The sequence below is a fragment of the Mauremys mutica genome, chromosome 17 (genome assembly GCF_020497125.1).
Source record: "Mauremys mutica isolate MM-2020 ecotype Southern chromosome 17, ASM2049712v1, whole genome shotgun sequence".
NCBI classification, from domain to species: Eukaryota; Metazoa; Chordata; order Testudines; family Geoemydidae; genus Mauremys; species Mauremys mutica.
The window spans coordinates 8,349,255-8,377,249 of record NC_059088.1 but is presented as its reverse complement, the minus strand read 5'-3'; the positions used below and the strand labels follow the sequence as shown (position 1 = coordinate 8,377,249).

Below are 27,995 nucleotides of genomic sequence, written 5' to 3'. Positions count from 1 at the left end.
GGCATTGGCCCCTGTCGGCAGACAGATACTGGGCTAGATGGACCTTTGGTCTGACCCGGTACGGCCGTTCTTATGTTCTTATGTTCTTATGTTGGCCTAGTCTGGCTAAGCCAAAATCTTACAGGTCTCAGCCGGCAGGCCTTGTGTTTCAACCAGACTTTACTGATACACCTAATACACACTCATCACTCTTAAATACTTTTCAGTGCTATATTTCTATAATCCTACCATTTAAATCTATTTACCATGCAATGATTATACATGAAATAGCAGATGATAAACAGATGATAAAATGAACTAATTGGCTACAGCAAGGAGCATGAGGAGCCCTCGTTCTTCTGTCTCTTCTTCTCTCTCTCCTCCTTCTCTCTCTTCTCCTCCATTCTCTGAATCTCCTTCTTCAACTGCTCCACCTCCATGTGGCACCCCTCGCGAAACAGCTGTGCCTGCTCCTGGGGGACAGAGCTGAGGGTTAGCACCACCGACACCGAGCTGTGCGGATGCTGGGAGGGGAGAAGAGCTGAGAGAGAACCCAGGAGTACTGGCTTCCAGCCACTCCTCCCCTCCGCTCCAGGCAGCCCAGTCCCAGTTCTCCAGGGGCCCGGGCCATGTACCAGGGCCGGTCCAACCACTAGGCAAACTAGGCAGCCACCTAGGGTGCCAAGATTTGGGGGTGCCAAAAAACAGAGCCCTAATTTTTTTTTAAACTCCCTGCATGGGGGCAGGCTGCCGGCAGGCCAGGGCAGAATTTGCCTTGAGGGGCTCGGAGGACGCTGTGCAGAGAGCGGGTTACACTCGCGTCTACAGTGGGGCGGCCAAGGGTGCACGGGAAACCCAGGAGTGAATCTGGGTGCTCCCAGCCATTACCTGCTTTCTGCTGCTTCCCGGACTGCAGCTGGTAGGAGCCGGGCCCCACATGCGCCTTGGTGCCACCCGCGGGCTGAGTCAGCGCCCATGGAGCCCGGTCATACATGCACCGTCTGGCCCCGCACCTCGAGACCCAGCGCTGGCCGGCGGCTGCAGTCACCATGAACACCGTGGGGCCCAACATGCCGGCCCCCCCACCCTCCCACCACAGCGTGCCCCCCCTCGGACACCCGCCCCACAGGCAACACTCTGCTCTCCCCCCAGACCCTTCCCCTGCAACCCACCCTACAGCGCTCCCCTCTCCACCCATAGAGCCTCCGATTCCCCCTGCAACCCGCCCTGCAGCGCTGCCCTCTCCACCCATAGAGCCTCCCATTCCCCCTGCAACCCGCCCCGCAGCGCTGCCCTCTCCACCCATAGAGCCTCCCATTCCCCCTGCAACCCGCCCCGCAGCGCTGCCCTCTCCACCCATAGAGCCTCCCATTCCCCCTGCAACCCGCCCCGCAGCGCTGCCCTCTCCACCCATAGAGCCTCCCATTCCCCCTGCAACCCGCCCCGCAGCGCTGCCCTCTCCACCCATAGAGCCTCCCATTCCCCAGCAACCCGCCCCACAGCGCTGCCCTCTCCACCCATAGAGCCTCCCATTCCCCTGCAACCCGCCCCACAGCGCTGCCCTCTCCACCCATAGAGCCTCCCATTCCCCCTGCAACCCGCCCCACAGCGCTGCCCTCTCCACCCATAGAGCCTCCCATTCCCCCTGCAACCCGCCCCACAGCGCTCCCTCTCCACCCATAGAGCCTCCCATTCCCCCTGCAACCCGCCCCGCAGCGCTGCCCTCTCCACCCATAGAGCCTCCCATTCCCCCTGCAACCCGCCCCGCAGCGCTGCCCTCTCCACCCATAGAGCCTCCCATTCCCCTGCAACCCGCCCCACAGCGCTGCCCTCTCCACCCATAGAGCCTCCCATTCCCCCTGCTACCCGCTCCTCATCGCTGCCGTCTCCACCCATAGAGCCTCCCATTCCCCCTGCAACCTGCTCCACAGCGCTGCCCTCTCCACCCATAGAGCCTCCCATTCCCCCTGCAACCCGCCCCACAGTGCTGCCCTCTCCACCCATAGAGCCTCCCATTCCCCCTGCAACCCCCCCCACAGCGCTCCCCTCTCCACCCATAGAGCCTCCCATTCCCCTGCAACCCGCCCCGCAGCGCTGCCCTCTCCACCCATAGAGCCTCCCATTCCCCCTGCAACCCGCCCCACAGTGCTGCCCTCTCCACCCATAGAGCCTCCCATTCCCCCTGCAACCCGCCCCACAGCGCTCCCCTCTCCACCCATAGAGCCTCCCATTCCCCCTGCAACCCGCCCCGCAGCGCTGCCCTCTCCACCCAGAGAGCCTCCCATTCCCCCTGCAACCCGCCCCGCAGCGCTGCCCTCTCCACCCATAGAGCCTCCCATTCCCCAGTAACCCGCCCCACAGCGCTGCCCTCTCCACCCATAGAGCCTCCCATTCCCCCTGCAACCTGCTCCACAGCGCTGCCCTCTCCACCCATAGAGCCTCCCATTCCCCCTGCAACCTGCTCCACAGCGCTGCCCTCTCCACCCATAGAGCCTCCCATTCCCCCTGCAACCCGCCCCACAGTGCTGCCCTCTCCACCCATAGAGCCTCCCATTCCCCCTGCAACCCGCCCCACAGCGCTCCCCTCTCCACCCATAGAGCCTCCCATTCCCCCTGCAACCCGCCCCGCAGCGCTGCCCTCTCCACCCATAGAGCCTCCCATTCCCCCTGCAACCCGCCCCACAGTGCTGCCCTCTCCACCCATAGAGCCTCCCATTCCCCCTGCAACCCGCCCCACAGTGCTGCCCTCTCCACCCATAGAGCCTCCCATTCCCCCTGCAACCCCCCCCCCCGCAGCGCTGCCCTCTCCACCCATAGAGCCTCCCATTCCCCCTGCAACCCGCCCCACAGCGCTGCCCTCTCCACCCATAGAGCCTCCGATTCCCCCTGCAACCCACCCCGCAGCGCTGCCCTCTCCACCCATAGAGCCTCCCATTCCCCCTGCAACCCGCCCCGCAGCGCTGCCCTCTCCACCCATAGAGCCTCCCATTCCCCCTGCAACCCGCCCCACAGCACTGCCCTCTCCACCCATAGAGCCTCCGATTCCCCTGCAACCCGCCCCACAGCGCTGCCCTCTCCACCCATAGAGCCTCCCTTGGACCCTGCAACCCCCCCCGCAGCGCTGCCCTCTCCACCCATAGAGCCTCCCATTCCCCCTGCAACCCGCCCCACAGCGCTCCCCTCTTCACCCATAGAGCCTCCCATTCCCCCTGCAACCCGCCCTGCAGCGCTTCCCTCTCCACCCATAGAGCCTCCCATTCCCCCTGCAACCCGCCCCACAGCGCTTCCCTCTCCACCCATAGAGCCTCCCATTCCCCCTGCAACCCGCCCCACAGCGCTGCCCTCTCCACCCATAGAGCCTCCCATTCCCCCTGCAACCCGCCCCACAGCGCTCCCCTCTCCACCCATAGAGCCTCCCATTCCCCCTGCAACCCGCCCCACAGCGCTCCCCTCTCCCCCCATAGAGCCTCCGATTCCCCTTCTACCCGCCCCACAGCGCTGCCCTCTCCACCCATAGAGCCTCCCATTCCCCCTGCAACCCGCCCCGCAGCGCTGCCCTCTCCACCCATAGAGCCTCCCATTCCCCCTGCAACCCGCCCCACAGCGCTCCCCTCTCCACCCATAGAGCCTCCCATTCCCCCTGCAACCCGCCCCGCAGCGCTGCCCTCTCCACCCATAGAGCCTCCGATTCCCCTGCAACCCGCCCCGCAGCGCTGCCCTCTCCACCCATCCCGGCTCACATTCCCCCTGCAACCCGCCCAACAGCGCTGCCCTCTCCACCCATAGAGCCTCCCATTCCCCCTGCAACCCGCCCCACAGCGCTGCCCTCTCCACCCATAGAGCCTCCCATTCCCCTGCAACCCGCCCCACAGCACTGCCCTCTCCACCCATAGAGCCTCCCATTCCCTGCAACCCGCCCCTCAGCGCTGCCCTCTCCACCCATAGAGCCTCCCATTCCCCTGCAACCCGCCCCACAGCGCTGCCCTCTCCACCCATAGAGCCTCCCATTCCCCCTGCAACCCCCCCCACACCCCTCCCCTCTCCACCCATAGAGCCTCCCATTCCCCCTGCAACCCGCCCCACAGTGCTGCCCTCTCCACCCATAGAGCCTCCCATTCCCCCTGCAACCCGCCCCACAGCGCTGCCCTCTCCACCCATAGAGCCTCCCATTCCCCCTGCAACCCGCCCCACAGCGCTTCCCTCTCCACCCATAGAGCCTCCGATTCCCCTGCAACCCGCCCCGCAGCGCTGCCCTCTCCACCCATAGAGCCTCCCATTCCCCCTGCAACCCGCCCTGCAGCGCTGCCCTCTCCACCCATAGAGCCTCCCATTCCCCCTGCAACCCACCCCGCAGCGCTGCCCTCTCCACCCATAGAGCCTCCCATTCCCCCTGCAACCCGCCCCGCAGCGCTGCCCTCTCCACCCATAGAGCCTCCCATTCCCCCTGCAACCCGCCCCGCAGCGCTGCCCTCTCCACCCATAGAGTCTCCCATTCCCCCTGCAACCCGCCCTGCAGCGCTGCCCTCTCCACCCATAGAGCCTCCCATTCCCCCTGCAACCCGCCCCGCAGCGCTCCCCTCTCCACCCATAGAGCCTCCCATTCCCCCTGCAACCCGCCCCCCAGCGCTCCCCTCTCCACCCATAGAGCCTCCGATTCCCCTGCAACCTGCCCCACAGCGCTGCCCTCTCCACCCATAGAGCCTCCCATTCCCCTGCAACCCACCCGCAGCGCTGCCCTCTCCACCCATAGAGCCTCCGATTCCCCCTGCAACCCGCCCCACAGCGCTCCCCTCTCCACCCATAGAGCCTCCGATTTCCCTGCAACCCGCCCCACAGCGCTGCCTCTCCACCCATAGAGCCTCCCATTCCCCCTGCAACCCGCCCCGCAGCGCTTCCCTCTAGACCCATAGAGCCTCCCATTCTCCCTGCAACCCGCCCCACAGCGCTTCCCTCTCCACCCATAGAGCCTCCCATTCCCCCTGCAACCCGCCCCACAGCGCTGCCCTCTCCACCCATAGAGCCTCCCATTCCCCCTGCAACCCGCCCCACAGCGCTCCCCTCTCCACCCATAGAGCCTCCCATTCCCCCTGCAACCCGCCCCACAGCGCTCCCCTCTCCACCCATAGAGCCTCCGATTCCCCAGCGACCCGCCCCACCTCGCTCCCCTCCCCACCCATAGAGCCTCCCATTCCCCCTGCAACCCGCCCCGCAGCGCTGCCCTCTCCACCCATAGAGCCTCCCATTCCCCCTGCAACCCGCCCCACAGCGCTCCCCTCTCCACCCATAGAGCCTCCCATTCCCCCTGCAACCCGCCCCGCAGCGCTGCCCTCTCCACCCATAGAGCCTCCGATTCCCCTGCAACCCGCCCCGCAGCGCTGCCCTCTCCACCCATAGAGCCTCCCATTCCCCCTGCAACCTGCTCCACAGCGCTGCCCTCTCCACCCAAAGAGCCTCCCATTCCCCCTGCAACCCGCCCCGCAGCGCTGCCCTCTCCACCCATAGAGCCTCCCATTCCCCCTGCAACCCGCCCAACAGCGCTGCCCTCTCCACCCATAGAGCCTCCCATTCCCCCTGCAACCCGCCCCACAGCGCTGCCCTCTCCACCCATAGAGCCTCCCATTCCCCTGCAACCCGCCCCACAGCACTGCCCTCTCCACCCATAGAGCCTCCCTTTCCCCTGCAACCCGCCCCACAGCGCTGCCCTCTCCACCCATAGAGCCTCCCTTTCCCCTGCAACCCGCCCCACAGCGCTGCCCTCTCCACCCATAGAGCCTCCCATTCCCCCTGCAACCCCCCCCGCAGCGCTCCCCTCTCCACCCATAGAGCCCCCCATTCCCCCTGCAACCCGCCCCACAGTGCTGCCCTCTCCACCCATAGAGCCTCCCATTCCCCCTGCAACCCGCCCCACAGCGCTGCCCTCTCCACCCATAGAGCCTCCCATTCCCCCTGCAACCCGCCCCGCAGCGCTGCCCTCTCCACCCATAGAGCCTCCCATTCCCCCTGCAACCCGCCCCACAGCGCTGCCCTCTCCACCCATAGAGCCTCCCATTCCCCCTGCAACCCGCCCCCCCGCGCTGCCCTCTCCACCCATAGAGCCTCCCATTCCCCCTGCAACCCCCCCCGCAGCGCTTCCCTCTCCACCCATAGAGCCTCCCATTCCCCCTGCAACCCGCCCCGCAGCGCTGCCCTCTCCACCCATAGAGCCTCCCATTCCCCCTGCAACCCCCCCGCAGCGCTCCCTCTCCACCCATAGAGCCTCCCATTCCCCCTGCAACCCGCCCCACAGCGCTTCCCACTCCACCCATAGAGCCTCCGATTCCCCTGCAACCCGCCCCGCAGCGCTGCCCTCTCCACCCCTAGAGCCTCCCATTCCCCCGGCAACCCCCCCCCGCAGCGCTGCCCTCTCCACCCATAGAGCCTCCCATTCCCCCTGCAACCCGCCCCGCAGCGCTGCCCTCTCCACCCATAGAGCCTCCCATTCCCCCTGCAACCCGCCCCGCAGCGCTGCCCTCTCCACCCATAGAGCCTCCCATTCCCCCTGCAACCCGCCATACAGCGCTGCCCTCTCCACCCATAGAGCCTCCCATTCCCCCTGCAACCCGCCCCGCAGCGCTGCCCTCTCCACCCATAGAGCCTCCCATTCCCCCTGCAACCCGCCCCGCAGCGCTGCCCTCTCCACCCATAGAGCCTCCGATTCCCCTGCAACCCGCCCCGCAGCGCTGCCCTCTCCACCCATAGAGCCTCCCATTCCCCCTGCAACCCACCCTGCAGCGCTGCCCTCTCCACCCATAGAGCCTCCCATTCCCCCTGCAACCCCCCCCGCAGCGCTGCCCTCTCCACCCATCGCGCCTCCCATTCCCCCTGCAACCCGCACCGCAGCGCTGCCCTCTCCACCCATAGAGCCTCCCATTCCCCCTGCAACCCGCCCTGCAGCGCTGCCCTCTCCACCCATAGAGCCTCCCATTCCCCCTGCAACCCGCCCCGCAGCGCTCCCCACTCCACCCATAGAGCCTCCCATTCCCCCTGCAACCCGCCCCACAGCGCTCCCCTCTCCACCCATAGAGCCTCCGATTCCCCTGCAACCTGCCCCACAGCGCTGCCCTCTCCACCCATAGAGCCTCCCATTCCCCCTGCAACCCACCCCGCAGCGCTGCCCTCTCCACCCATAGAGCCTCCGATTGCCCCTGCAACCCGCCCCGCAGCGCTGCCCTCTCCACCCATAGAGCCTCCCATTCCCCCTGCAACCCGCCCCACAGAGCTGCCCTCTCCACCCATAGAGCCTCCCATTCCCCCTGCAACCCGCCCTGCAGCGCTGCCCTCTCCACCCATAGAGCCTCCCATTCCCCTGCAACCCGCCCCGCAGCGCTGCCCTCTCCACCCATAGAGCCTCCCATTCCCCCTGCAACCCGCCCTGCAGCGCTCCCCTCTCCACCCATAGAGCCTCCGTTTCCCCTGCAACCCGCCCCACAGCGCTGCCCTCTCCACCCATAGAGCCTCCCATTCCCCCTGCAACCCGCCCCGCAGCGCTGCCCTCTCCACCCATAGAGCCTCCCATTCCCTCTGCAACCCGCCCCACAGCTCTCCCCTCTCCACCCATAGAGCCTCCCATTCCCCCTGCAACCCGCCCCGCAGCGCTGCCCTCCCCACCCATAGAGCCTCCCATTCCCCCTGCAACCCGCCCCGCAGCGCTGCCCTCGCCACCCATAGAGCCTCCCATTCCCCAGCAACCCGCCCCACAGTGCTGCCCTCTCCACCCATAGAGCCTCCCATTCCCCCTGCAACCCGCCCAACAGCTCTCCCCTCTCCACCCATAGAGCCTCCCATTCCCCCTGCAACCTGCCCCGCAGCGCTCCCCTCCCCACCCATAGAGCCTCCCATTCCCCCTGCAACCCGCCCCACAGCGCTCCCCTCTCCACCCATAGAGCCTCCGATTCCCCTGCAACCCGCCCCGCAGCGCTGCCCTCTCCACCCATAGAGCCTCCCATTCCCCCTGCAACCTGCCCCGCAGCGCTGCCCTCTCCACCCATAGAGCCTCCCATTCCCCCTGCAACCCGCCCCGCAGCGCTGCCCTCTCCACCCATAGAGCCTCCCATTCCCCCTGCAACCCGCCCTGCAGCGCTCCCCTCTCCACCCATAGAGCCTCCCATTCCCCCTGCAACCCCCCCCCGCAGCGCTCCCCTCTCCACCCATAGAGCCTCCCATTCCCCCTGCAACCCGCCCCGCAGCGCTGCCCTCTCCACCCATAGAGCCTCCCATTCCCCCTGCAACCCGCCCCGCAGCGCTCCCCGCGCCACCCATAGAGCCTCCCATTCCCCCTGCAACCCGCCCTGCAGCGCTCCCCTCTCCACCCATAGAGCCTCCCATTCCCCCTGCAACCCGCCCTGCAGCGCTGCCCTCTCCACCCATAGAGCCTCCGATTCCCCTGCAACCCACCCCGCAGCACTGCCCTCTCCACCCATAGAGCCTCCCATTCCCCCTGCAACCCGCCCCCCAGCGCTGCCCGCTCCACCCATAGAGCCTCCGTTTACCCCTGCAACCCGCCCCACAGCGCTCCCCTCTCCACCCATAGAGCCTCCCATTCCCCTGCAACCCGCCCCACAGCGCTGCCCTCTCCACCCATAGAGCCTCCCATTCCCCCTGCAACCCGCCCCGCAGCGCTGCCCTCTCCACCCATAGAGCCTCCCATTCCCCCTGCAACCCGCCCCGCAGCGCTGCCCTCTCCACCCATAGAGCCTCCCATTCCCCCTGCAACCCGCCCCGCAGCGCTGCCCTCTCCACCCATAGAGCCTCCCATTCCCCCTGCAACCCGCCCCGCAGCGCTGCCCTCTCCACCCACAGAACCTGCCCCTTAGCACCTACCTCTGCAGGCGTCCTCTGCAACCACGGGCCCTGCTGCTTTCCTCCGCTGCGCCCAACATCGCTGCCCACCCAAGCCCCCCCTGCCAGCCCAGAGCCGCCTCCTCCCCAAGCCCCCTAGATCTGTGCTCTGATCCCCAAAACAGCCCTTCCCAGATCCATGGGGTGGGGGGGCAGGAGGGACTCTAGCCAGGTGCAGGAGACCCAAGGCCATTTATTTTCATTAAAATATGTAGAATAAATAATGAAATTAATAAATTTTCCAGTCGAATGTGTATTAATTCTAATGAGCAATGCCACATTCTGCAGTATTCGTTTATGATAAGCGATGCTCTGCGGGGAGGGGAGGGGGAAGCGGGGCACAGCTGGAAGTTTCGCCTGGGGCACAAAATATCCTTGCAGTAGCCCTGGCAGGTACCTGCAGTTTCAGGGCCAGCGCTCTCTCCTGCTCGGCCAGCAGCTGCCTCCTGTCCTGCTCCATCTTGGCCATCAGCTGCTGGACGTGCTCCTGGTGGCTGCGCTCCTGGTCCTGCAGCAGCTGCTTCGTCCTGGCCTGCATCTCCTGGCTCAGCTGGGCCTCCCGCTCGGCCGCCTCGGCCCGCGCCCGCTCCACTGGGGGGGAGGGGGCACATGGTCAGGCCCAGGGGCTCGGGGTGCAGAGCCCTTGCCTGGGTCACTGGGGCATCGGTGCCCAGGAGTCACCAGATCTATGGAGCCAGAGCCCTGGCCCTGGGGTCACCGCGTCCATGGGGCACTGGATGTATGGGGCCCTGGGATCAGTGGATCTATGGTGCCCTGGGGTCACCGGATCTATGGGTCACCGGGCCTGGGAGGTCACAGAGACCCTACCCCGAGGCACCGGATCTATGGGACTGCAGAGCCCTGCTATCTGTGGAGTCCAGGAGTCCCAGGATCTATAGGCCGGGAGGGCCAGGGGTCACTGGGTCGATGGGGCCCTGGGATCACTGGATCTATGGGGCCCTGGAGGTCACAACATCTATGGGGTGCTGGGGTCACGGATCCTGTGGTGGCACACAGCTCTGGCCTTGGATTCACTCCACCAATGGGGCCCTGGGTCACTATGTCCATGGGGCCCTGGGGCCACCAGTTCTATGGGGCTCTGCAGTCACTGGGTTTGGGGTCACTGTGTCCATGGAGCACTTTGTGTATGGGGCCCTTGGGGCCCTGACAGGGGCACCAGAACAGGGGGGGCCAAGGGGCCACTGCTCTTTGTCACTGGGCCTGTGAGGCCAGAGAGCCCCATCCTCAGGCACTGGATCTATGGTGCTGCAGAGCCCTGGCATCTGTGGGGTGCAGGAGCCACAGGATCTATGGAGCCGTCAGGGCCAGGGGTCGCTGGGTCTATGGGGCCGGGAGCGCCAGGGGTCGCTGGGTCTATGGGGCCATGGCGTTCAGGGGGGTGAGTCTGTGGCCAAGAGATCCCCAGATCCATGGGGCCGTGGGGGTCACAGGACTATAAGCCCCAGCTCTGGAGTCACCTTCAATCTCCCTCTGTCTGTCCGTGAGGCTCTGGTCCGTCTGCAGGACGGCCTGGGCCACCGTCTCCTTGGACTTCAGAAACTGCTGCAGCACCTCGGCCGCCTGGGGGCACCGGGGAGAAAGGGGGTGAGCTGGGGCCCTCAGCCCCCCCACCTGCCCACCTGCCCCCGTCCCCTGCACAGCCCCTCCCGCCTGCCCCCCTGCACCTGCCTCCCCACAGACACCTAGGGGGCCCCAGACCAGCCAGAGACTCCGTGCTGCCCTCTCATCCCGTCAGCCAAGGACGAACCTGGACCACAAACCCACAGCGGGATCCAGCGATGCCATTGGTACCTCCCCCGCCAGGGCACCCGCGGGCTGTGTGAGCTGCTCAGAGCCATGGCCAGAGACAGAACCCAGGAGTCCTGGCTCCCAGCCACCCCCCCTGCTCTAACCACCAGACCCCACTCCCCTCCCAGGGCCGGGGATAGAACCCAGGACTCCTGGCTCCCAGCCCCCCCCCGCTCTAACCACCAGACCCCACTCCCCTCCCAGAACTGGGGATAGAACCCAGGACTCCTGGCTCCCAGCCCCAGTTAATGCTATTCAGCCAATTCACCATGATCCCTTTCCCTGGCACCAGCTGGTATTTCTCCACCATCTCCCGCTGGTCGTCCAGGAGGCGCTGGTAGCCCCCGGGCACCGAGTAGCTCCCCTTGCAGACCCGCTTCTCCAGCTCCTGCGACAGCTTCCTCAGCGCGGCCGTGCACCGGTCCGACGACGCCTGCTCGTTCCAGCGGCAGAGCTCAGCGAGCTTGGAGTCCAGCTTGTCCTGTGGAGAGACGGGACATCGGAGGAGAAAGTCCCTGTGCCCCATTCCCTGCCCCAGAGAGCCAGCCAGTGCCCCGACCTGGGGCCAGCGCCCCTGGAGGCCCCATGCCCCACTCCACAGACCCAGCCAGGCCCCTGCCCGGGACCAGATCGGGACCAGCGCCCCCTGGAGCAGAAATGCCCCGTGCCCTATTCCCCCGTGGGTCGCTGCAGGCTGGGGCAGGAGGGGCTGCGCTCCCATCGCAGGGTCCCTGGTACCTTCAGCTGGCGCTGGTATTGCTGCTCCTCGTCCTTGAAGGCGCGCGCCATGAACGCCCGCAGCGCCTCCTGCTCGCACTGGGCGTGCAGCTCCAGCAGCTCCTGCACGCTCTCCGTGGGCAGCGCCGGCCGCCCCAGCTGCTCCTCGTAGGCAGCCACGGCCTCCCCCACCGCCGCCGAGTTCTCGATCTGCGCCAGGGCCAGCACCGCGCTCTCCATGCAGGGCACCGCCCCGCTGCGGATGGCGTCCACGTAGGTCACCGCCAGGTTCCCCAGCACTGCCGGAGGGGCAGGGTCAGCGCCAGGGGGCCCAGCGCGGCCGGAGGGGCAGGGTCAGCGCCAGGGGGCCCAGCGCGGCCGGAGGGGCAGGGTCAGCGCCAGGGGGCCCAGCACGGCCGGAGGGGCAGGGTCAGCGCCAGGGGGCCCAGCAGGGCCGGAGGGGCAGGGTCAGCGCCAGGGGGCCCAGCAGGGCCGGAGGGGCAGGGTCAGCGCCAGGGGGCCCAGCAGGGCCGGAGCAGCAGGGTCAGCGCCAGGTTCCCCAGCGCGGCCGGAGGGGCAGGGTCAGCGCCAGGGGGCCCGGCAGGGCTGGAGGGGCAGGGTCAGCGCCAGGGGGCCCAGCGTGGCCGGAGGGGGCAGGGTCAGCGCCAGGGGGCCCAGTGTGGGGGGCAGGGTCAGTGTCCCCCACCCAGCCCCTCCCACACACTCCAAGACCCCGGCTGCTCCCCTGGAGCTGCCCCTCCCCATGTGCCCCAGTCCACAGACCCCAGCCAGAAATGCCCCCCCCCCGTCCCCCTGAGCAATTGGTGCCTTTTCTCTCCTTGGGATGTGCCTGGCGTCACCCCCAGCCGCAGGACCCTGCTCTGCCTTTCCCTGCAGCCCAGTGGCCCTTTGGGACCCAGGCGTCCCTCCCTGGGGAGACGCGACCGCGCTGCCAGCCAGGCCTCTGCCCATCACCTTCCCCGGGCCCCGCTAACCGGACCTGCCCTGTCTGGCTCTGCACGCCCTGTTCCCCCCCCCCCATGGGTCATTTCCATTCCTCCACCCCCAGCGCCCCTTCTAACCGCGCACCCCAGAGCTGGGTGCAGGCCCCTGCATTGCTCTCACCAGCGCTGGCCCCATGGGACCCCTCCCAGCTCGGTTCACCCGCCCAGCACCCCACGAGCCCCGTTTGCCCCAGTGCCCCCAGCCCAAGGGCTCCCGACACTCACTGGCCCCGGTCACCACGTGGCCGCCCAGGAGGGTCTTGGGCTTCGACGTCTCCCAGACGTGGTGGCAGAACCGGGCCACCTGCTCCTGGAACTCGGGCTGCAGCTTGGCCTCCCGTAGCTTCTCCAGCTGGGCCAGGTCCCTCCTGCTGGCCGGCTGGACGAAGATGAAGCATTTCCGGGCCGGGAAGAACTGGCGGATGCACTTGCGGGGCAGTTTGTAGCGCTGGTCCTGCTCGCTGCTGCCTGGCAAGAGAGGGAAGCCGGGCAGAGCCCTTAGCCAAGATGCGGCTGCTTCTGGGGGGCAGCGCGCGACTGATGAACAGATTCCCGTGGGAGGAAGAGACCCTGCTATCCGGGGGAGGGGGATTGAGGGGAGCCGGGGAACCGTCCCAGCTGGAATGTGGCCAGGACAGTGAAAAAGACGGTTATTCACCGTAGTAACTGGTGTTCTTCGAGATGTGTTGCTCCTATCCATTCCAGTTAGGTGTGCGCGCCGCGCGTGCACGGCTCTCTGGAACATTTTTACCCTAGCAATTCCAGCGGGCCGGCTGGCGCCCCCTGGAGTGGCGCCGCTATGGCGCCGGATATATACCCCAGCCGGCCCGTCCGCTCCTCAGTTCCTTCTTGCCGGCTACTCCGACAGTGGGGAAGGAGGGCGGGTCTGGAATGGATTGGAGCAACACATCTCGAAGAACAACAGTTACTACGGTGAGTAACCGTCTTTTCTTCTTCGAGTGATTGCTCCTATGCGTTCCAGTTAGGTGATTCCCAAGCCTTACCTAGGCGGTGGGGTCGGAGTGAGACGTGGCAGAGTGTAATATTGCGGAGCCGAAGGCTGCGTCGTCTCTTGATTGCTGCACCAACGCGTAGTGGGAAGCGAAGGTGTGGACAGAAGACCAGGTGGCCACTCTACAGATGTCCTGGATGGGGACATGAGCCAGGAAGGCGGCCGACGAGGCGTGCGCTCTCGTAGAGTGAGCGGTGAGGCGGCATGGTGGCACGCGAGCAAGCTCGTAGCATGTCCGGATACACGCTGTGACCCAGGAGAAAATCCGTTGGGAGGAGATCGGTTCGCCTTTCATGCGGTCAGCAACCGCTACGAACAGCTGGGGCGAACGCCAGAAGGGCTTAGTCCGCTCAATGTAAAAAGCGAGCGCCCTGCGGACGTCCAGGGTGTGAAGCTGTTGCTCACGAGATGAAGCGTGCGGTTTCGGGAAGAAGACCGGCAGGAAGATCTCCTGGTTGAGGTGGAAGGCCGACACCACCTTAGGGAGGAAGGCCGGATGTGGTCGAAGCTGCACCTTGTCCCCGTGGAAGACGGTGTATGGTGGACCCACCGTTAGAGCACGGAGCTCAGAGACTCGCCTCGCTGATGTAATGGCGACGAGGAAGGCTGTCTTCCAGGAGAGGTAGAGCAGAGAGCACGTGGCCAAGGGCTCAAAGGAGGGACCCATCAGCTTGGCCAGCACGAGGTTCAAATCCCAGGTCGGGGCAGGACGCCGCACCGGCGGTACAAGCGGTCCAGGCCTTTAAGGAAGCGGGAAACCATCTGGTTGGAGAAGATGGACCGACCTTCCACAGATGGACGAAAGGTGGACACGGCTGCCAGGTGAACTCTCAAGGAGGAGACCGCAAGACCTTGCTCCTTAAGGTACCAGAGGTAGTCCAGGATGGTAGGGACAGGGACTACGAAGGGATTGAGGCCTCGTTGGTCACACCAGAGCGCGAACCGCTTCCATTTCGCGAGGTAGGTGGAGCGAGTGGAAGGCTTTCTGCTCTCTAGCAGGACGTGCTGAACTTCCGCCGAACAGTCCCTCTCTGCGTGGGTCAACCACGCAGGTACCAAGCTGTAAGATGGAGGGACTGCAGGTTCGGATGGCGGAGTCTGCCGAAGTCCTGTGTGATGAGGTCCGGCCACAACAGAAGGGGGATGGGATCCTGAACGGAGAGCTCCAGCAGCAGGGTGTACCAATGCTGCCTCGGCCAGGCCGGAGCTACGAGTATGACGCGGGCTCTGTCCCTCCGTAGCTTCTGTAGCACTCGGTGTACGAGCGGGAACAGAGGGAAGGCGTAGAGGAGGTGATCCTTCCAGGAGTAAAGGAAGGCGTCCGACAGGGAGCCCGGCGAGTGACCCCGGAACGAGCAAAACAGGTGGCATTTCCTGTTCTCCTTGGACGCGAATAGGTCTACTTGGGGAAACCCCCACCTCTTGAAGATTGTGTGCACGACATCGGGAGGGAGAGACCACTCGTGGGAGAGGAATGACCTGCTGAGATGGTCGGCCAGCGTGTTCTGCACTCCCGGAAGAAAGGACGCTTCCAGGTGAATGGAGTGGGTCACGCAGAAGTACCACAGGAGCATCGCCTCCTTGCAGAGGAGGGAGGAGCGGACTCCGCCCTGCTTGTTCATGTAGAACATCGCCGTTGTGTTGTCCGTGAATACTGTCACGCAGCGGCCTTGCAGGCGGGTGCCGAAGGTGTGACACGCCAAACGGATCGCTCGCAGCTCGCGGATGTTGATGTGTAGAGCGAGCTCTTGGGGTGACCAAAGGCCTTGGGTGTGTAGGTCGCCCAGGTGAGCTCCCCAGCCGAGTGCTGAGGCATCCGTGGTCAGAGTGGCGGATGGGCGAGGAGGGTGGAACGGGACTCCCGCACACACGACCTCCGGGTCTAGCCACCAGCGGAGGGACTCGAGGGTTGGCTTGGTGACTGTGACCACCATGTCGATGGGATCTCGATGCGGCCGGTACACTGACGCTAGCCAGGACTGGAACGGCCGTAGGTGGAGCCGCGCGTACGCGGTGACATATGTACAGGATGCCATGTGGCCCAGGAGGCAGAGGCAGGATCGCGCCGTCGTGGTCGGGAAGGTGACGAGGTCTCTGATGATGGAGACCATTGTCTGGTGGCGCAATCGTGGCAGGCAGGCCCTGGCCAACGTGGAGTCGAGAACCGCTCCAATGAACTCCACGCGCTGCGACGGAATCAATGAGGACTTCTCGGCATTGATGAGAAGACCAAGTCGTTGAAAGAGGAACAGGACTTCTGTCATCTGGTCCATTACCAGCCGCCGAGACTTTCCACGAATCAGCCAGTCGTCGAGATACGGGTAGACGTGTATCTGACGACGGCGGAGGGCTGCGGCAACCACCGCCATGCATTTGGTAAACACCCTTGGTGCCGTGGAAAGGCCGAAGCGTAGTACCGCAAACTGGTAGTGCGCCTCACGAAGTGGGACTGTTTGCACTGGGGGCTGGGTACAGACCCTAAGTATCTAGCAGCAAAAGTCCGTGCAGCCAAATGCCTGACACTCTGTCTCCTAGCAACTGATGGCCGGGCCCCTCCCTGCAAAGGTGCGGGCTAAAGGTGTTGGAGACAAAGGGGTCAGGTGACCTCCTGGCCCGGGAAAGAGGCAGAGCAGGGAGGAGGGGCCGGAGGGGGACTGCGAGACGGGAGTTGGCTGGAGAAGAGAGGGGAGGCAGGGAGACCGGGCTCTGATCCCCGGGGTGGGGGGCTGGGAGGCCCCCAAGATGGACCTAACCGGGGAGATCCGGTTATCTGTGCCTGCAAGACCTGTCCTGGACTGTGTTCCTGTCGTCTAAATAAACCTTCTGCTTAACTGGCTGGCTGAGAGTCCTGGTGAATCGCAGGGAGCCGGGGGTGCAGGGCCTGACTCCCCCACACTCCGTGACAACGGGGGACTCGAGGGCACTGGCAGGTTGCAGGGGGGAAGCCTTATGCCGGCCGCGCCCCTTCCCCACCCCAGTACCCCTGGGGTGCACACTGGGCTGGGGCCTTCTCCCCACGTTCCAGTCTGGGGGGCTGTGATTCGGGCTCTCTCGGTTCAGAGCCCCCCTTCTGACCCTGGTCCCCCTCTGGACAGACTCCTCGGGGCGGGGCAAGGGTCTTACAGTCATCTCCCCCCTGTCCCGGGCCTTCCCCCCCCTCTGGCAGGGGTCACAGGAGCGGCAGTGCTGCCGGACATGGGCAAAGACCCCAGGCCAGTAATAGTTCTGTAGCAGCCGCTGCTGGGTACGCCAGGCTCCCTGGTGCCCTGAGGGGGGAATGTCATGGGCCTGGCACAGCAGCTGGTGGCGATACTCCTGGGGTACCACCAGCTGCCTCCTGATCCCCCCTGACTCCATCTTCCCTGGGGGAGCCCATTCTCGGTACAGGAACCCCTTCTCCCACAGGAACCTTTTCCGGCCACCTCGTCCCATGGTCTGTCCCCCCCCGAGGCTGGTCAGGTCCCCTATCCTCCGCAAGGAGGGGTCTTCCCGCACCGCGGCCTGGTACTCAGCCGCTGGGGCAGGGACGGGGATCTGCTCTCTCTCACCGGCTGGGTCTGGGGCCACAGCGTCTCTGAGCCCTGTCCCTGGGCGTTCCCTCCACACCGGGTCAGGGTCCGGCGCCTCGGGCAGAGTACCTTCCCCGGTGTCAGGGTGCAGAGCCCTGCGCCGACTCTGACTATGGTTCACGGCCAGGGCACCCCGTGTGTTCCTGGGCCAGTCCTCGAGATTCCCCCCCCATTAACACCTCCGTGGGCAAATGTGGGTGCACCCCCACGTCCTTGGGGCCCTCCTTGTCCCCCCACTTTAGGTGTACCCTCGCCACAGGCACCCTGAATGGGGTCCCGATCACACCCCTCAGGGTCAGGTAGGCGTTGGGCACCATCCGATCTGAGCCTACCACCTCGGGCCGGGCCAGCGTCACCTCTGCGCCCGTATCCCAGTACCCAGTGGCCTCCTTCCCGTCTACCTCCAGGGGAACAAGGCACTCGCTCCGGAGGGGTAGTCCTGTGCCCACCCTGTAAACCCCAAACTCAGGGCTGGGAGCATCCAGCCCCTCGGAGGGGTCAACCCGGGGCCCCCCTCCCTCCTTCGCAGGTGGTACGCGGCCAGCCCCCCTTTCCTGCGAGCACTGCCCCTCATCCGGCTGGGTCTCTACCAAGTCGACCCGGTATGGGGTTGGTCTGCTCAGTTTGTCCCGGAGCTTGGGGCACTGGGCCCGTATGTGGCCCGGTTGGCCACATTGATAGCAGCCCATGTCTCGTGGGTCCCCTCGAGTGGGACGGCTGGACCTGACGCCAGATGTTTCCCTTTGGTGGGGGTCCTCCCTCGGCCCCTTCTGGGAGGTCCCATGGTGACTCTCTCTCTGCGTTGAGGCAGACCTGCTCCTTCGAGACGCCTCCCTATTATCCCTTGCCCGACTGTCCATGTATTGGTTGGCCAGCTGGCCGGCGTGCTGCGGGTTCTCCGGCTTCTGGTCCATCAACCACAGCTTCAGGTCGGATGGGCACTGCTCATACAGGTGCTCCAGTACGAATAGGTCAAGCAGGTCCTCTCTGGTTTGGGCCCCAGCTGTCCACTTGCGGGCATACCCCTGCACCCGGTTGACCAGTTGTAGGTATGTGACCTCCCGGGTCTTACGTTGTCCCCGGAACCTCTTCCGGTACATCTCCGGGGTCAGCCCAAACTCGCGGAGCAGGGCCTCTTTGAACAGGTTGTAGTCCCCCGCCTCCACCCCTTTCATTCGGCTGTACACCTCCACGGCGGTGGAGTCCAGTAAGGGGGTGAGAAACGGGATCCTGTCTGCAGGGTCAACCTGGTGCAGCTCGCAGGCGTTCTCAAAGGCCGTCAGGAAGGTGTCTATGTCCTCCCCCTCCTTACGCCGGGCCAGGAAGCTCTTATCGAAGCTCTTTGTAGGCTTGGGCCCCCCCTCACTCGCCGCAGCTGGGGCCTCCCTGCTTTTCAGCTGGGCCAGGTCCAGCTCATGTTTGCGTTGTTTCTCCTTCTCCCTTTCCTCGTATTCGCGTTGCTTCTCCTTCTCCCTTTCCTCGAATTCACGCTGCTTCTGCCGGTCCTCCATCTCCATCAGTTTGATCTCTCTCTCCAAGTCCAGCCGCCTGTGCTCCACGGAGGCCGAGCGTCGCCGGGACGATCCCCTGCTGGCCGGGGGGGTCACGGTGCCCCCCGTAGCTGGGCTCCTCCTCCCCCTCCCCCTAGGCCTAGGGGTGGGGGGTCTCAAGGAGCCCTCAGCGGCCGGCTGCCCACTCCCAGCGGGGGCAGACACTGGTGCCTGCGCTGCATCGGCCTGGCTGCTTCCCGCAGAGACAGGGACCGGTTCATTCCTGCGATCTCTCTCCTCCAGCCGGGCAATCAGCTGGGCCTTGGTGAGCTTCCCACTGCGCAGCCCCCTCTGCTTGCACAGCTCCACCAGCTCACACTTGCGCTTCTGGGAATACATCTTCCTGCTGGCCGCTCGCAGGCCGGGGTGTTCGCCGCTCCCCACAGGTTCCAGGGGGACCCCTAGTGTGCCAGTCCTTGAGGTCACCCCCGCTCTGCCAGGGTCGAGCTGCAGACCCCTCCGCCCCGGGGACTGCTCGCTGTGATCCCCCGGGGGACCCTGTTACTGCAAAGTCCTTCTCTCTGGCCACACTGCCCCAGGGGTTAATCGCCCCTTCGTTTTACTGCTCCCCAGTCACTTACGGCAGGAAGCGCTGTCCACGGGGTGCTGCCGATCCCACCGCTGCCACCAGTTGTCACGGAGTGTGGGGGAGTCAGGCCCTGCAGCCCCGGTCTCCCTGCCGATTCACCAGGACTCTCAGCCAGCCAGTAAAGCAGAAGGTTTATTTAGACAACAGGACACAGCCCAACACAGGTCTTGCAGGCACAGATAACCGGATCTCCCCGGTTAGGTCCATCTTGGGGGCCTCCCAGCCCCCCCCCGGGGATCAGAGCCCGGTCTCCCTGCCTCCCCTCTCTTCTCCAGCCAACTCCAATCCCCCCAGCCCCCCTCCGGCCCCTCCTCCCTGCTCTGCCTCTTTCCCGGGCCAGGAGGTCACCTGACCCCTTTGTCTCCAACACCTTTAGCCAGCACCTTTGCAGGGAGGGGCCCGGCCATCAGTTGCTAGGAGACAGAGTGTCAGGCATTTGCTGCTAGATACTTAGGATCTGTACCCAGCCCCCAGTGCAAACAGTCCCACTTCGTCACAGCCTCGTTGACTACGAACCGCAGGTAGCGTCGATGGGGAGGGTAAATCGTGATATGGAAGTACGTGTCCTTCATGTCGAGGGCGGCAAACCAGTCTCCCGGATCCAGAGAGGGAATGATGGTCCCTAAGGTGACCATGCGAAACTTGGGCTTGAGCAGGTACTTGTTCAGCTCGCGAAGGTCCAGGATAGGACGTAGCCCCCCTTTCGCCTTGGGGATGAGAAAATAACGGGAATAGAATCCCCTGCCCCACCTGTCTTGAGGCACTGCCTCTATGGCACCCAGGCTCAACAGAGTCTGGACCTCTTGCAAGAGGACTTGCTCGTGAGAGGGGTCCCTGAAGAGGGACAGGGAGGGTGGGTGGGAAGGGGGGGGCGAAACAAACTGAAGGCGGTAACCCGACTGGATTGTTTGGAGCACCCAGTTGTCTGAAGTTATATGGGACCACGCCGAAAAGAAATGGGAGAGGCGGTTGCAAAACAAAAGGGTAGGATCCGGTGGAGAGACTGATGGGCCGTCCTCGGGCGTCCCATCAAAAGGCCTGCTTGGAGCCTTGCGGGGCCTTGGAAGGGCCCTGGGCCTGGTTGCACCTATTGCCAGAGGGACGACGGCGATTCTGGCCTGGTCGCCTGCTGTTGTACGGGTGGTACCGCTGTTGAGGGAAAGACCGGGAGGGTTGTTGCCAGAAGGACCTGCGCTGCGGAGCCGGTGTGTGCATCCCGAGGGTGCGGATGGCGATGCGACCGTCCTTCAGGGTCTGGATCCGGGTATCAGTTTTCTCGGAGAAAAGACCCTGGGTGTCAAAGGGCAGGTCCTGCAACGTATACTGCACCTCTGGTGGCAGGGTGGAGGACTGCAGCCAAGAGATGCGCCGCATCGTCACCCCTGAGGCCAAGGTCCGAGCTCCTGAGTCCGCAGAGTCAAGGGCGGCCTGGATGGAGGACCTGGACGATTTCTTCCCCTCCTCCAACAACGCGGAGAACTCCTGGCGGGAGGCTGTTGGTAGGAGCTCTGTAAATTTCGCCAGGGACGCCATGATGTCATACACGTACCTGGCGAGGAGGACCATCTGGTTGGCGATGCGAAGATGCAGGCCGCCAGCCGAGTAGACCTTGCGGCCTAACAGGTCCATTCGCCGCGCGTCCTTCGACTTTGGCGCAGGGGCAGGTTGACCATGCCTCTCCCTGTCGTTGACCGACTGAACGACCAACGAGTCCGGGGTCGGGTGAGTATACAGATACTCGTAGCCCATGGGGGGGGCTGAGTACTTGCGCTCAACCCCACGGGCCGTAGGAGGGACGGACGCAGGCGTCTGCCAGAGTGTGGTGGCGTTCTTTTGTATCGTCCTAACGAACGGTAATGCCACGCACACTGGAGCCTCCACTCCAACGACATTTGTTATGGGGTCCTCGTCCTCCTGGACCTCCGCCACGGGGAGAGCCATGGCCGTCGCCACGCAGCGAAGCAGGTCTTGGTGCGCCCTGAGGTCTATCGGCGGAGGATCCTTGGCAGATGCTCCAGCCACCGCCTCGTCAGGTGAGGATGACGAGGACAAGCCCTGGACGACAGCCTCCATCGATGGACCTGCTGACTGCTCGTCGGCTGGGCCGGGCTGCGTGTGCCTCTGGGGGTCAGGCGGTATGGAAACCGCGCCCGGTGGCGAAGGGGCCGGTCGGCTGACGGTCGCCTCTGGTACCCTGCGCTCGGAGGCAGGGGCTCTTGGAGGGAACAGCACCCCCTGAGTCTCATACTGGGTCCAGGGAACCCAGAAGCCCCACTGCTGTGCCCCCTGAGGTTGGCCTTGTGGGGTAGGTGGCAGGTGCCCGTTACTGTCTGCCCCGGAAGCAACCGACGCGGGGCGGGATGGCCATGGAGGCACCGAGGCGCTGATGGATTGCGCCGTCGAATGAGGCAGTCTGTCCCCGGACGGTGCCGAGGATCGGTGCCGATCTGCACGGTACCGGGATGGTGACCGAGACCAACGTCCGGTGCGGTGCCGGGAGCTCGACCGGGATCCGGACCTGCGGTGCTGGGAGCAGCTGCGCGAGTCGTGGTGCCGGGAACGGTACCGGGAAGCAGACCTCCGTCGGTGCCGACGCAAAGGCGATCGGGACCTGGAGTGATGCCGGGAGTGCGACCGGTACCGCGATGTCGAATGGTACCGGGACTGCGACCGGCGTCGGGACGGCGACCGGTACCGCGATGGCGAGCGGTGCCGAGATCTCGAGCGACGGGACGGTGACCTGCGGCGGGACCGGGAACGTGACCAGGACCGGGAGCGTCGTCCGTGCCGTCTATCCGGAGAGGGGGGCCGTATCATCATTGCTGGCTTTCCCGCCGAAACGACAGCCCGCACCGGTGGTGCCGGGGGCCGGAGGTTCGGTGCCTCTGTGAGCTCTATGAGCTCGCGCGCCATGGAGAAAGTCTCTGGCGTCGAAGGCAGCCGGAACTCAACCGCGGTCGGTGCCGGTGAGCGTGGCGGTGCCGGACTCGACGGCCCTTGCGGCGCCGGAGTCAACGGCCCGGTGCACGTCTTGTGCACAGCCACAGCGGGGACCGCAGGTGGCGCAATTGTCTTGGCTGCTAGGCTCTCAGCGTGGGACTTGGCACCCACTTTCACCGGCTTGCGCTTCCGTGATGGCGACAGGGAGCGGTGCCGGGCCTTCGGTGCCGGTGGCTGAGGCCGTGGAGTCTCGGTGCTGGAACGGCCCGGGGCCGCCGGTGCGCTCCGTACCGATGATGAAGCCTTTGGCGCCGGCACGGACGGTGCCGGGGGCTGGAGCGAAGCCTCCATGAGGAGCTGTTTTAATCTTATGTCCCGCTCCTTACGTGTCCGGGGTTTGAAAGAGGAACAGATAGGGCACTTATCTGCCCTGTGACTCTCACCGAGGCAACGGAGGCAGGAGTCGTGCGGATCCCCTACTGGCATAGGCCGCTGGCAAGATGCACAGGGCTTAAAGCCCGGTGCCTTGGGCATGAGCCCGCACCGGGGGAGGAAAGGGAGGGGAAACCCCCCTTAACCTTATCCTAAAAACCAACTATCTATACTAATCACTAAATGAACTATATACACGAAAAAGTAGCGAGAGCTAGGGTTGTGGAGGACAGAGAGCACTCCACTGTTCCAACTGGCCGTCACGGGTGGAAAGAAGGAACTGAGGAGCGGACGGGCCGGCTGGGGTATATAACATGCGCCATAGCGGTGCCACTCCAGGGGGCGCCAGCCGGCCCGCCGGTGTTGCTAGGGTAAAAAAGTTCCGAGATGCCGTGCACGCGCGGCGCGCACACCTGACTGGAATGGACAGGAGCAACACATCTCGAAGAAGAAGTCCCAATTCCCAGGAACTGGTAACACCCGTCAGGTGTTGAGCTTGTGTCTTGAGCAAAAGTCGCCCCTGGCAGCACAGCCCTGAGAGCCAGGGGAGAGCCCCCACCCCACCCCCTTAGCTCTGCCCTGGGGCACTGGGCCGGCACCGCTCCCCTACCTGGATTTAGTTTCAGGGCGTTCTCCAGGTACTCGTCCTCGGTGATCTCCCGCCCGTCCAGCTGCAGCTGCAGCGTGAAATCCCGCACGGCCCACACGAAGGCCGGGAAGAACCGCACGAACTCGGTCGAATCCTCCCCCTCCTGCCGGCCGCCCTCGCCTGCCGCCTTCACCTCCATGTCCTCTCGGCCGCCCTCAGCCGCTGGTTTCGCCTTCATGCCCTTTCGGCCGCCCTTACTTGCTGCCTTCACCTTCATGTCCCCTCGGCTGCCTTGACCCACCGGTTTCGCCTTCATGCCCTTTCGGGCGCCCACACCCTTTGTCTTCACCTTCACGCCTTTACTTGCCGGCTTCACCTTCATGTCCTCTCGGCCGCCCCCACCCGCCGGCTTCACCTTGATGCGCTCCGTCAGCTCCGTCACGTAGCTGGGGGCCGGCTAAGGAGGAGGAGATGTGGTGCCCCCCGCAGCGGGGTCCTGCTCCCTCAGGACCCCCTACCCACCTGTGATGGGGCTCGGAAGGGACTGCGGGTAGGGGAGGATAGTCCATCACAACACCAGTGGTGAGCTGGAGCCGGTTCCCACAGGTTCCCAAGAACCGGTTGGTAAAATTAGTTTTTTACCAGGTAAAATTAGTTTTTTACCAGGTAAAATTAGAGCTCCATGGAGAACCGGTTGTTAAAGGGCCGGGGATGGGCAAAGAACTCCGGTCCGCGGGCCGGACCATCCTGCTCCCAGGATTCCCAGCTGGGGAGGCTGAGACTCCCCTGGCCCTTCCCCCGCTTCCCCCCAGCTGCAGTGTGGCCAGCCGCTGGCACCGGCTGGGCAGCTCAGCTGAGCTCTAGAGTTGTCCTGCTGCCGCTTTTTGAGGGGCCCAGCAAGCTGTGGGGGGGGGGGCTGTTGCAAGCTCCAGGGCTGGCCAGAGGGGAGGGGAGGGGGCAAGTGGGGCAATTGGCCCAGGCCCTGCAGGGGCCCCCAGCCCCACAAGGATCTCTCCCCCGGCCTCTCCCCCACCCTCCCCCTTAAATCAGAACTTTTTATAGGGAACCGGTTGTAAAGATTTTGGCAGCTCATCACTGTACAACACCCAGTGCCCTGCACGTGAAGGAGCGACTCTGACAGCTGGTGGCAGTAGTGGGTTGTTATCCATCACGCGGATGGGCACTAGAGGGGGCCGTGGTGCACATCCTGCGCCGTGCATCACAATTTTGCTGGGGGTGAAGCGTTTGGATGGAACCGCGGGACCCTTCCCCGGGGAAGATGCCCCCCAGCCCCCAGGCAAGGATACTGCAGCTGGTCCATGGCCTGCTGATTGATGGTGCCCATGCTGTTATAGACCAGGGTGCTGCTGAGCAGCACGGCCAACGCGAAGATCCACGTGTCGTTCTTCCCGTCGCCCTGGAACGACACCCACCGTCACCGTCCCAAGCGCGTCCCAGCCGCAGAGCTCACAGCCCATCACAAAGCACGGCAGGATTGCCAGCCCCATGGCACAGATGGGGAAACTGAGGCACAGGACAGGGTGGCAAGTGGAACAGCCCCCAGCTCTCTGGAGTCCCAGCCCAAGTCACATTGAATTCCCATTCTCCAACCCAGCAGAGTCACTATTCGGGGTTGGCATATTCCCCTCTCCCAATCTGTTAAATCCCCAGCTCCTGGAGGCATGGGAGGGGGCGGGAGGTCCCACTGCTCCCCTCTTACTGATGAAAGTTCCTAAGCCACACGGCTGCATTTAAACTTTGGGAAGGCGACACCTCCCTGCCCCCCGGGGTCCAGCTGCAGCGGCCCCCACTGCAGGCTCGGGGTTTGCAGCTGCTCTCGTGCATTTTTCAGGTTCCATCCTCTTTTATCCCCAGTGGCGGCAGCGCCGGCTCTTTCCTCTCCCTACGGCAGGGCGAAGCCAACGTAAGGCCAAGGCTGCGGGATCCTTCTCAAAGGATCCATTTTATCGGCTGTGTCTGTGCCCCTCTCCAGAGCGAATGTATTTATCGTCACACCCCCTCTGGTAGGCGGGTGGGGAAACTGAGTCCAAGCTCACACTGGGGGTCTGTGGAGCAGGGATTTGAACCCGGCTCTCCGGAATGCCAGCCCTGCCCTCCAGCCCTCCAGCGGGGCGGAAATTGTCACTGAAGAACATTCAATTTTTTACACCAAAACCACTGACGAAACGGGGACAGTTAAGGTGAATTTCCTCACTTGAAAAATTATTGGGAATAAAAGTTTCTGAACTGTGGAAACGGCCCAACTGGGTTTTTCAAGGCAAAACGACGTCTCGGTGTCAATGTTTTGGTAAATTTGGACAAGTTCAAAAGAAATAAAATGGAAAATAAAAATAAAATGTTTGGAAATGATCCATGTTTTTTGCGTGACCCAGAGCCAGGGCACGTTTCCGATTTTCAAGCCCTGGCACTTTCCCCCCCATTTTGACAATTCAGGACAGGAAACATTTTAAACGTCTCAACAGCTCGTCCTGGGCGGGAGAAGCGTTTCCAGCCCCACCCCGGCCTCCCTTCCCAGCCCCGCCACGGCATCCCCAGCCCTCCGGACATTGGCACGGCCCCTGAGAGGGCGCTGGCTCCGCCTTGGACGCTGCCTCCTTCCCCTGCAGGGGGTTTGCTAGGAGTGTCTGTGCGCAGAGGGGCAGGGAGCTCCTTAAATACCCCATCCCCTTTCCCAGCATGCCTTGCCCTGAACTACAACTCCCAGCAGCCCCTGCGTGCCAAGGGGCGTTCCCTCCTGCAAAGCCAATTGGCTGATTCTCATAGGCTGCCCCCCTCCACCCCCCACTCACCTTGCCCACATCGCCCAGCCCCTCGGTGTCCAGCAGCACCAGGGTGTGGCCGGCCCAGCGGGGGTGGGGCAGGCACCACATCCAGATGCCCTTGGTGTGCGACTGGATGGTGGAGCCCAGCGAGAACCCTGCGGAGAGAGGGGCGGAGCTGGGACAGACGCAGAGCGAGGGGACCCAGGAGTCCTGCCCCCCGACCACTAGACCCCACTCCCCTCCCAGAGCCAGAGAACCCAGAGTCCTGGCTCCCAGCCCCTCCCTCCTCCTCTCACCCACTAGACCCCACTCCCTCCCAGCGCAAGGAGAGAACCCAGGAGTCCTGCCCCCCCTGACCACTAGACCCCCCACTCCCCTGCCAGCACCAGGGAGAGAACCCAGGAGTCCTGGCGCCCGGGGGCCGGGCTCACGTCTCTCACCCGTTCTCTTGCTGGCCAGGCGGTTCATGAGGTAGGACTTGCCGGTGCGGTACAGCCCGGCGATGGCCACCACCACCACGGGCTGGGAGATCTCCGCCAGCACCCGCAGCGCCTCCTGCTGCACCCGCAGCTCCCCCGCCGGGCTGTTCTCCACCAGGCAGATGGGGGCCGGCATGGGGATCTCCATCGCGCTGGGGGGGCGGCCTGCGGGACACGGAGCGGGGAGGGTCAGCGGGGTGGGGTGAGACATGGGGAGGGAATGAGACACAGAGCCGTGTCCCCCCAAACTGTGGGAGACCCTTCCCCTGCCCCGTGCAGCGTACGGACCCCAGCGTCGCCCGCGGCAGCTCACCCCGGGGCAGACAAGCCCTGGCGCTCCTGGGCATCACTGCAGACCCCCAGCCGGTGCCCCCTGGGCTCTGGCGGTGATTTGAAGGGCTGAAGGCTCCTGGCCGCTGCAGCAGCAGGCGGGAGCCCCGGGCCCTTTAAAATCGCCAGGCCCAGGGGCAGCTGCCCCTTTTCCTCGCCCCCGATCGGTTGGGTTTGCGTCCTGGCCGCATCGACCCACTTTCACCTCCGCTCGTTAGTCCCTGGACGCAGGACCCGGCGCTTCGCCCGGTGAAATCTCGTCCCGTTTCTGTGACTCCAGTTCACAGGGTCGCCCAGGTCACCGGGTGGGATATTCCGGTCCTCCCCCGCCCTGCTAATGCCTCCCCCCCGGGCCAGCCGCAAACCCCCCCCGTGGGCCAAGGGCCGTAATGAACCCGGTAAATCCGGCTGGTCCCAGAGGGAGCCGTGAGGGGCTCCGCTAGCGACTCCCCAGCCTGGCAGTTCCCCGGTCGGGGTGACCCGCTGTCGTCCCCCCTTCAACCACTTCCTTGTCCCCCTTCCCGGGCTCCTAGTAACCCCCGTCTCCTCCCAGGTGAGGGACAGTCTGGGGGGCCCTGGGCCAAACGCCTCCTGGCCCCGGGGAGACTCGAGCCACCGCGTGTCCTGTGGGTCCGCTCCAGAACAGACACTGGGACTGCTCCGCCCCCTGCAGCCCACGCGTGAACCGGCCCCACTCCGCGTAACGCCCGGCGCCCCCAGACCCGGCCCAGGGCCGCAGCCGGGAGCAACTCTCGGCCCCTCGCTCCGGCTGCCCGAGGCTGGGGGGGAGCCCCCTATTCCCCCCCCAAATTCCACCCATGGCTGCCCCTGCCCTGACCCCCGTGGATCCGAGCCCCCGGGAGCCGCCCAGGGGAGCAGCGGGACGGGACCCACCTGCCCGGGCCGCGGGGTCCGCTCGGGGTCCGCGGTCTCCCTCCCGCGGCGCTGGGCGGCTCTGAGCCGAGCCAGGAAACGGAGCGAGTCCGATGGAACCCGAAAGCAGCTGATGCGGCCCCTTTATCGAGGGATCCAGCCCGACCCCCTGGCGGCGCCGCCCCTCGCCCACCCCGGGGCCGGCCCCACAGCCCGGCCACAGCCTCCAGGTGCCGCCCCGCACTGCGGGGGGGCAACCCCCCATCTCTGCCAATCTGACCGGGGGAAACCCCCCGCTCTGGATCCCCTCCCTTCCCAGAGCCGGGGAGAGAACCCAGGAGTCCTGGCTCCCAGCCCCCCTGCTCGCCCCCCTGCTCTAACCCACCAGCCCCCACTCCCCTCCTAAAGCCAGGAGAGAACCCAGGAGTCCTGGCTCCCAGCCCACCTCCACAACCCTCACAGT

At 65.0% G+C, this 27,995-nt stretch overlaps 2 protein-coding genes across 2 annotated transcripts in view; both read right to left on the bottom strand.

Annotated features, from left to right (window-relative positions):
* The window catches only part of LOC123351454 (guanylate-binding protein 1-like), a 292,158-nt gene that overhangs the window by 102,129 nt on the left and 162,034 nt on the right, over window positions 1-27,995 (bottom strand). The gene's annotated exons all lie outside the window — the stretch shown is intronic.
* On the bottom strand, window positions 212-27,657 carry LOC123351457 (guanylate-binding protein 1-like). The gene is made up of 12 exons (XM_044990816.1): window positions 27,554-27,657; window positions 26,291-26,494; window positions 25,878-26,005; window positions 24,375-24,484; window positions 23,444-23,513; window positions 23,089-23,230; window positions 12,612-12,854; window positions 11,404-11,681; window positions 10,934-11,146; window positions 10,335-10,437; window positions 9,254-9,447; window positions 212-452 (listed from the first exon to the last, which is right to left on the bottom strand). The coding sequence occupies exons 2-12, from the start codon at window positions 26,475-26,477 to the stop codon at window positions 306-308; spliced, it is 1,815 nt and encodes a 604-aa protein (XP_044846751.1). The 5' UTR covers window positions 26,478-26,494; window positions 27,554-27,657; the 3' UTR covers window positions 212-305.

Bases quoted from the DNA above. Each gene is read 5' to 3' on its own strand.
- LOC123351457 (XM_044990816.1), bottom strand. From the start codon at position 26,477: ATGGAGATCCCCATGCCGGCCCCCATCTGCCTGGTGGAGAACAGCCCG. The intron at 11,682-12,611 runs GTGAGTGTCGGG...CCCCTCCGGCAG, and splicing joins CCACGTGGTGACCGGGGCCA to TGCTGGGGAACCTGGCGGTG. The intron at 11,147-11,403 runs GTACCAGGGACC...GTCTCTCCACAG, and splicing joins AATACCAGCGCCAGCTGAAG to GACAAGCTGGACTCCAAGCT.